The following is a 9,870-nucleotide window of genomic DNA, read 5'->3' on the forward strand; positions in this document are numbered from 1 at the left end:
AACTTTTAGAAAATGTTTTCTTGTTTTCTCTTAACCAACATATTAAGTATTTTTCTCCTCTTTTTCGGTTGTAAATCGATCTTTTTTCTATTGCAGTCAGATAAGTATATCCAAACCTCATCAATTGAAACCATACATTTCCATTTTTCACCTGCCAAATAATTTTCATATAGCAATCTTCACATAGTATTTTACGCTGAGAAACGTGTTTCGCAATTAGGTGATGAACATCAGGTTTTTTTGTTGTGATTAGCTTTAAATCAGATTTTATAATTTTGTTCTCAATTCCTACAGAGATATTTAAAGATTTTGCAGTAGCTCTTTGGGGGGGGGCTGAATTTCCTTTAAAGCATGAGAGGCGACTTTAAATTTAATAAGAGCTGTATGCACCTTTGTTGGCTGTGCATTTTTTGCCTTTTTTCCAGTCAGATGTAAACTTTGACATTTCTTTCTTACATATTAATTATGTCACTTATTTTATGTGCAGAAATATTAAAACCATGCTTTTCACATAATTTTTTTAAATTATTGAATACGTGTATTTCTCTTCGGACAGTGCAAAAATATTGCCTTTGATCTATTGTTTATTTTTCAGTAACATTTTTTAAAAAAAGAATATTTTTAATGCTGCAGACGATAACTAAACCATAGTCCAACTGGATGCAAATCAGGTGTATATTTTGAAATTAATATTTAAATTCATAGAGAAAATCAAAATTGTTACAAAAAATGTGTGAACACCCTCTGTACTTTTAACATGCGTAATATGAGTAATCTGGCATAACGTTACTTCATGAAACTGAAATACCTAGCAAATAAAACAAGAGTTTATATTTTTAATGTTATCTGTTAATTTTAATTTAATGATCTGAAAATTACGTAGACTAATTCCCATGGAGACTATCTGATATATCAAGAAGATGAAATCTTCTCATCTGAATATCTGAATCTGATTATCTGAATATTCTGAATATCTTATTATGATATGATCTATAATCCTCATGCATAATTTGAAATATTAAAATGATGCTTGTCTTTCTTGTTATGATATTAAATAAATTTAAAAGAAAGATTAGACTCTTTCAAGGAAAATTAAGATTCAAATGCATATTCATTTCATTTCAGTATTTTGTGATGACCCTTAAATTTGAGTTTTAAGCTGCTCTTGTATGTAAAAATGTTTGTTTGCATTAAAATAAAAATATAACAAAACCATATTATGTTATCATTTGATTCAGTTTTTATTATTATGAATGAAATAATATGATAGCTATTTCATTTCAGTAATTTCCTTTTAAAGTTTTTTTTTTTTAATTTTTAATTTTTATTTATTTTTTTTTTTTTTTATTTTAATTTTTATTTTTGTAGTGGAGAAGCAAAGCATCTGATAGTGAATGAGCTTAGAAGAATGAAGAAAGTGCCTCACCGAAAAGATAAATTTTTTGTTCCCTAAGAAATTAAATCTCTTTGCATTATTTTTGTATAAATATTAAATGTTTAGATGCTAATTGATAAGCAAATCAGAGATTTTTCTCTCAAAATCTGAGCAATTTTTTCCATAACCATTTCAAAAATACAAAAATCTGTTAACGTTAAATGTGATATAGTTAGAGTTTAAATACTTCATGATGTAATATTTCTAATGCATGTAAAGATATTTTATATTCTCAGATTTTATGACATTATGAATGCATGAAGTGTCTATAATTAAAAAAGCTGCTTTGATACATGCTAGTGTCATGTGTCCAAAATGGGAAATTTTAAAATATTTTTAAGTCGGTTATTTGTGTGAAGTGTACTAAAAAAATAAATATATTTGTTATTTAATAGAAATATGATTAACTGTTTGCATTTGTTTCTCTGATTGTAATAGTGCAGTAATAAGAAACACAATGCTGTCAAAAAAATTTGTCTTCACTTTATTATTCAGGTTTATAGCAAGTAAGAAAAAAGCTAATTGTGCTGATTGGTTTTATTCTTCTAATTTCAAACTTGTTTATCTAACACTATCTTAAGAATTTAAAAGTTATATCTTTTGTTAACTGTAAAATTGCAGATTTTATTGTTGTTTTTATATCTAGAAATTTTTTATAACTGTTTTATATGCTGTGAGAGAATTTTTATAGATATTTATTTTTATTAAATAAAATTGTACTTTGTTTGTAAAACATTTATTCTGTTTTATACATTAAAATTGTTAAAATGTGTGCAAATATATATAATTAAATCATTTATTAATTAGCATTGCAGTATGTAGGGACAGTTAGTTTTGCATTTATTGTTTTGTATATGTGTGAAATTAATATGTTTTAGCATAAAATCTTAATATTGGATGTTTAAATAATTGTTTAAATAGTTAATATGTAAGTGCTGTATTTTTTCTCTTTAATATTACATTTTCTCACATTAATATAATATGTATGTACATAAATTTGGCAAAATTATACAGTACAAAGTCCGAGATCCGGCCTTGGGATTTTTCCCAATATTATATCATCAATTTAAATCTAGTAAGGTGGCATGTAGAAGTTATAAAATTAAAAATATGAAATCATGATTTATGAAAGAATGAAGTATTTATGATCTAAAAGGTATCAAAATTTACAACAACAAAAAGTCTTAATATTTGTTTACTTTAATCATTTCTTTCAATGAAAGTTGCTTAAATTGCTTCATTTTTTGTACTAATACTTCCTCTAGACAGATATAATATCTTGTTTACTTACAAAGTTCCATTGTAATTGCTGTGTCTAGAATTTCGATTAATTTGTCAATCGAAATTTCTTATTTTCAATAGCTTCTCTGTCACTTTCTTCACTATTGATAGCGGTATTTTTTATATCTATAACCATATTACAGATTTTGCCGTCCATTAATTAATTGATGATTTTGCCATTGTCATGGTTATGAAAAACTTCTGTTATATCATCTTCATTTATTACCGCTTCTCCTAATTTCTTTACAAAATACATTAATTTGAAAATTTCACCTTTGGTGTGTGATATCCAAAAACCTACATGATCATCCTCACAATGAAATATGGTAGCTGGCCATAAATTATGCCAAGCATTTTTTTAAGTATCTGGAGATACATCCTCCCATGATCTTACGATGCTCCACACAGCAGATTTTATGCTAAAATATTTCAAAAATTCTTGAATAATCTTGCTATTAGTCAAGAAATTTAACATGGATTTTAAAAATGCTACTTTATATTTGCATTTCAGTTCGCGCATTATTCTGAACGTACAATTTGGAGGAAAAAATAATACAGATACATTATCTTTAAATGAAGTATGAGCGTAACAGTTGTCTACAATTAGGACAATTTTTGAGATATCATTTAAACCAACCAAATTAAAATGTTGCTGAACCTCTGGTATGAAATGATTTTCAAACCAATCATTGATTAACACTTGTTTCATCCATACTTTTTTATTGCACGATATATAAAGAGGAAAATCTTTACTCTTTAAATGATCAAGGTCATGTATTTTTTCTGATTAACAAAAAGTATACACCTGTGCATTCCTTCAGTATTGGCGCATGGTAAAATTGTTAGTCTCACTTTGGAATCTTTGGCACTAGTTTGGAGCCTTTACTGTAGAGTTTTCCAAGGTATTCGCGGTACATATTGCCAGAAAAGACCAATTTCATTAGCATTGTAAATTTGTTCTGGAAATAACTTTTCACCCTTAAGGAATTCAGTGAATTCATCTGTAAATAGTTCAGCAGTTTCAGTATCAGCTGAAGCTTTTTCACCTAAAATTTTTAATTGCCTCTTAACATGGTGAATTTAAATTGGTTAGTGAACTTTTGGAATATGTGTGCTCAATTTAAGTTAATTTTCTTCATGAAATATTTTGGATTGAGCCATCATTATTGGATCCATCAAGGCGCGCCCTTGTTGCGATGCTGTCTGACCCATTCAGTCATCACTTTGTCATGATCGTCACTTTTAGCATGACAAATCATTTTTCCGTTGTTCATGCGAGTGGGGTGTTAGAATCTACGAAAAATTACTTTTTCCATTTTCTTATATACAGTTGACTTCCTACTGCCATACTCCTTGCATAATTTTGAGACAGGTATATCTTTATCCACTTTTTTCTGTAATTCCACTTTTTGTTTAGTGGACATTGAATTTGCTTTGTAGATCCTGTTGCAGCTCCAAAATTAGATACTCTTTTCAACATAATCGGAAATTCAAACCTTAACTTTCGTAAAATTATTGTAATAATAAGAGTGTAAAAAAAAAGGGATCAAATCAGAAATTTAAAGAACAGCACAATCTGTTATATTAACTGAAATTTTTTGGAATCAGTAAAGTATAATATTAACTTAACTAAACAACTTCCATTATACATTATTGGTTATGTGTCATGAGATTGGCGACGAAAGATAAGTTGTTCCATTAAATTTTGTCTTGCTTCTGTCGCACACTGAGAAAAATTAAGCCTAACTTTTATTAGTTTATTTATTTATTATGCTTACTTCCAATTCTTGCACATGCTTAAAGCTCATCAGAGTTCTGAATAAATAAATTCCTATATATACTTAAGGCTTGGCAGTAGCCTGCACTAGATCTCTTACCACCTAATTCAGTCTCTGCAGGTCTGCTACCAATCCCCTCCCTAAGTTCTGTTCTAAATTTTTGCCACTTCTAAATTTTGAGTCCCAGTGCTTTCCCTAAATTGTTCATCCCTTAATTTTGTTGCTTGGTGCTTCTTGAAATTCCAAAAATCTTCTGTAAACTCTTCCACCTGGATTGGCCTTACAAACTTTGCCATCGGTTTTGGGCTTATGTAAATAACTAAGTTACTCTTATTTCAAATAGCACTAAATGTAATCTTGTAGCCTATGAGTATCATTAACATAATTTATTTTTAGCGTATGGAAAGAAATTTTTCTTAAATTTTCCCTCATCAACATTTGTTAGCACATTTAACTTAAATCTGTAATTATCCCCAAGCATAATGTCAACATAAAAGGATATTATACTCTTTATTATTGAATATACTACTAATATAAAAAAATGTTTAGGCATTGCTACATGAGTCATTTCTCAAGTTGCCATGTGTTGATAAGCATGCGGTGATGAAAGCAAAATATAATAAATAATGGTTCACCAGGTTGGCATCAGGGATATTAAAATATTAGCAAGTATAAAATCAACTTACTATTTACTACTAGGTATTTTATTTAGTGTGGAAGTGAAATTAAGAATCGGGTCTCTCCACATGTTTTATTATGTGAGAAAAATCAAATGTGCGTACTAAAAAAAAAAAGGAAATTGTTTGTGGCTTTGAGGTCTGGATATTGGACATCCGGTTCTCGAACTTTGTATTTTATATATATATATATGTGTGTGTGTGTGTGTATACACACACTTGCATACACAGGCATGTATATTTATATATATTAGGGTATTCAAAATATGGCCTAAACAACTGGAATGGTTCAAAAAGTGTAATGATTATATACCATATCATCTTGCTTTTCCCTAGCCTTTTAGTACCAAGTTCTGAAATTTTTTTTAAATATTTGCGTCTTTGTGCATTCAGAGAACAAATTACCCTAAATTTTACCCACATAGTGATTGTTTTAGTCTTAAACAAAGACAAAACCTCACAAACTACCTGAAAATTTCATGTCAAACTTTTTTGTATGTGTGTGTGGTAGTGGAACTTTATGCCAGCTTAATACAACCCATCATAGCAAAGCAAACATGAATTGACAATCAGTCTAGGATTTCGATGAGTCAGCTGCACATTCATCTTCCCTAAATTGCCTGTGAATGATTTGAGGTCTAAGGAATAGCAGAAGCAGTAAAATTTACCAAGATTCATGTTTCAGGGAAGTAGAAATGAAGATATTTTATTAGATATTGTTAATATTAGTATGCTTTCTTATTTGAATGTAGGTTTCTATTAAAGAAATGATATTGTGATAGTTATCTGTGATTTATCCATCTCTACTTTTGATTAGTTATATTCACATCCATTCAAAGTTAAATTATTCACTCTTCTGGATTTTCGGATGATAAAAAGTTGGAAGAAAAGGAAGGAAATTTGCAAGAAATACAGTATTTGAAAATCATGTTATTATTCAAAGTAAAGCTTACATGCTGTAATACTTCTTCCATAATTTTCTGGTTTCTACTCGTCTGAAAGAAAGTGCTTGGATGGGTGCATATCCACTGTCAAACTGTAGCAGTAATGATCCTACAAAAATACCAATGACTAAATTGCTTTATAACTGTGATGTTGCAGGTTTTTCTCTTTGCGTATGTGTGACAGATACTACCCCCCATATAGTGTGTAAATTCTGTTCAAAAATTTAGAAATTGAGATACCTTCTTTTCCTAAAACTGTAATGATAATTCTTTGTTTTACACAATTTGTTTTCCTCCAGAATACACCCCACTCTATTAAAAATTGTTTTGCGAAATACTTAAAAATATAATTGATATTTGAATGGGCTTATGGTTGAGTTTCATTTTCACACTGCATGGATATATCTGTTGGTTTTAGAATTACTCTTGTTTTGTTTTTGGATGATGGAATTAGAATTTCAACCAGATTTCATTTTAAAGTGTTTTACATTGTTATCAATTGATACAGCCATTAATTTGACGTTTACAGATTTTCAAAAAAATTTTATATCAATTCAGTTTTTTATTGGCCAAACTGTATATAATATTTAAATTTGTTTTGATTTTAATTCTTACCATTGAATTAGTGCAGCATACAGCATGTGATTTGGCTTAAGGTGTTTTTTTTTTTTTTTTTTTTTTTTTTTTTTTTTTAAATTTAATTTTTCTGTTTTATTTAGCTTTAGAGGCAGTTATATAAATTTATTGATATTAATATGAATTTGTGGTTAAAATTAGAAGTTGTTTTAAATTTTCATTTACTCACGTAAGACTTCTAATATCTTATATTGTCTGATTTTTGTTTTCATCATGTTAGGTAACTTTACATCATTGAATTGATAAAGAATTTTAAAAAGGTCATGTTAATTTTGCTGAAGTCTGCATATCTGTAATGGTTTTTAACTAAACATTTTCAGCTAGTGGTAGGTAACGATTAAGGGAACAAAAACAATCTAAAACATCCAGAGATTCTTAAATTTAAAATCTGAATTAAGACATAGCGCACAGATTGTACAACACAACAACTAGCTTCCCTCCTCTACCCCCAAAAAGTGCCTGTGGTTACCTTTTACACATCCCATCCTTAAGTTTTTTTTTTTTTTTTAAGATACAGTTAAATAAACAGTTAAGCTGTAATAAGTACTAAATAATTCAAAATATCACATATATGCGCAGTGATTTCCTTGTGATGTACACCTTTGAATATGAGTGGTCACCTGTACAGAAGGTTTCTACCAAAATTGTCTATAACTATGGTTGGTCATCTTAGAAGAATTATTATATTTGTAGAAACTACAAAATAACTTAAAGTTGGCCTAGGATAGAACTTGTAGCTGAACAAAAAGAGCATCGTAAGATCAACAATAGTAATAAACATGTAAAGTATTCTTCTTTTGTTACAATTGTAGTCTCACTTATTTTGGTAACATACATTATGTCATGACACCTATGCAAACTTAAGTGACTTATTGCTATGTCTAGGTAAGCAGAATACTGAGGTGTAAAAGTTAATTTTATTATGAACTCAGTAAGTTGAACAGAAGAAACTTCCGGTGTTTACAAATCAGCCATCATTTATGGCATGAATTCAAAAGTAGAATTTCAAATCAAACTAAATCTAAATCAAACAAAATTAAGCTAAATTTAAGTCTTACTAAGCCAAAGGGTATACTGAGATATTTAAACATGCAAGTTGGCTGTTAACCTACACTACTGTGGCAGCACAGTCAGTACTAATAAAGCAACACCATAGACAGGAATCTTTATTGTAGAATAATTAATAGTAACTTGGCCTTCAGCAAGCAGAACATGCTCTGACTAAAACAACCCCAAACCGCCACTTAAATACTCATGAGCTAAATTTGCATTCTGGCAGGAAAATGGAAAGAAAGAAGTGGAAGTATAGATTCGTAACATAAAATAACCGGTTAATTAACATAAATACTTTGCACAGTTCAAATAAATACACATTATCATTTTACATATGTGTATTACTCATTTAGTAGTGCAATTTTCCATAATTTTACCTAAAGTATTTTGATTAGATTAGGATTGCTCTTTATTTCAGGGAAATCCTGCATTTTATTTCTAGATGTATTTATATGATCTGGAAATTCTGAATGTCTTAATATTTATACATTTTTGTATTTAAAACTTCATATAACTGGTTTACATAATTTAGAATTGTTTGTTTGCATCCATTAAGTTTCACTTGAATTTTTCACATGGAGAACAAGAATCATTTTTGTCTGAAAGAATAATCTCTAATTATATGCAGATTTTTATGATGGTTGTGTATTTTTAGATTCTCACATTTCATGTACCTGAAGTAGCAGATGTTTTGGGAAAATGTAAAATGAAATATTTACACATATGACACAGTAAAGAATTTACACTTTACTGTCAGATATGTTTTTAAATACCATTTATTTTTCTGTATAAATCACAGAATGCTGAAAATAAAAGAGGTGTAATAAATTTTTTCCCCTTAAAATGAATTATAGATGCTACTAGTGTGATTTTTCTTCATCTGTAAAATTGTTGTGTTCATGTCTAATCTGAAATTCTTCTTTTGGTTTTTGTAATCGTTGTTTGTAATTGTTTAGGAACTATTCTGTGTGTAATTAATGTAGCTAGACTGTATTCTATACTCCTGTAACTCCTTAAGTCTTAATATTTTTCATTATTGCTTTTAGTTTTTGTTTAGCATTTTTAATAATATAGTGAAATATAATTTTTTATGATTATTATTTGTTTTTCATTTTGTTAGAGTAAAATATCCACCTGCATATTTTAATTGATTGAAATTAAATTATATGTAAAAAAATGATTTTGAATTTTCTAGCAAAGCATTTAGAATTATATATAATATTTAGGTGATGTCTGAAATAAAAAGAATTTTATTATTATAAAATTAAAAATTTCTCAGATTAAGGATATATACATATATATATATATATATGTAATAGATTATATAATATGAATCCATAATGAACAACGGGAATTTTAATGCCTTAAGAGATGTTGAAACTGCAGTCCACAGTGAATAAGAAATTTGGCAGTCGAGATAGATTTAATTCAATTTTTATTTCAGCAAACATGTTGTGGCCACAAACAAGTTGGCACAGTATTTATGCCTATTCCAAAAGTTTACATTTTTGATAAATTTGCAATAAGAAAGAAGGAGCAAACGGTCTGCAGTCCAGTTAGCCAAAGAGTAGAAAGCAAGTGTGTAATGTTCAGGGTGAAATCTTAATTCTGACTGAGTTTTGGTTTTCAGTGCATTTTGATTAGATAATTAATGCTGCTGTAAAATTACTATTGGCTGCTTTAGTTTCATTTACATCATCAGAATTATGTAAGAGTCATAATACATGGATTAATCTCGAAATGACACAGTGTAGAGAGATTACTATTTTTAGAATAGAGAAGGAAAACCAATTTATGCTGCTAATTTAATCTTTTACATATTCTTTATTTTTCTTACATATATATAGTTAGGCTTTATAATTTCAGAGGATTCAGTTCTTCAGAATTGTAAGGTATTAAATAAATTTAAAAAATCATGTTTCCCTGAAATTCCCTTTATGCAAATAATTCATATAAAATCTATAACAAACTGAAAATATTTTAAAATAATAATTGCAGTCTAAAAATCAAAGAAAGTGAATTATAGTTTTATTTTTTAATTAACAGTCTGAAAACCGTGTATGTTA

The 9,870-nt window shown here is 28.3% G+C and overlaps 1 protein-coding gene across 2 annotated transcripts in view; it reads left to right on the forward strand.

The window, feature by feature from the left end:
• LOC118199801 (uncharacterized) overlaps positions 1-8,901 on the forward strand; it is a 145,658-nt gene extending 136,757 nt beyond the window's left edge. For both annotated transcript variants that reach the window (XM_035371662.2, XM_035371661.2), the window contains exon 22: positions 1,369-8,901. In XM_035371662.2, coding sequence (XP_035227553.2) covers positions 1,369-1,398 — 30 coding nt within the window. In that variant the 3' untranslated portion in view covers positions 1,399-8,901. The remainder of the gene's footprint in view (positions 1-1,368) is intronic.
• The last annotated feature ends 969 nt before the right edge of the window (positions 8,902-9,870 follow it).

Source organism: Stegodyphus dumicola, chromosome 2 (genome assembly GCF_044657685.1).
Source record: "Stegodyphus dumicola isolate Sdum_Otavi_A_Nest chromosome 2, ASM4465768v1".
In the NCBI taxonomy this organism is placed as follows: Eukaryota; Metazoa; Arthropoda; class Arachnida; order Araneae; family Eresidae; genus Stegodyphus; species Stegodyphus dumicola.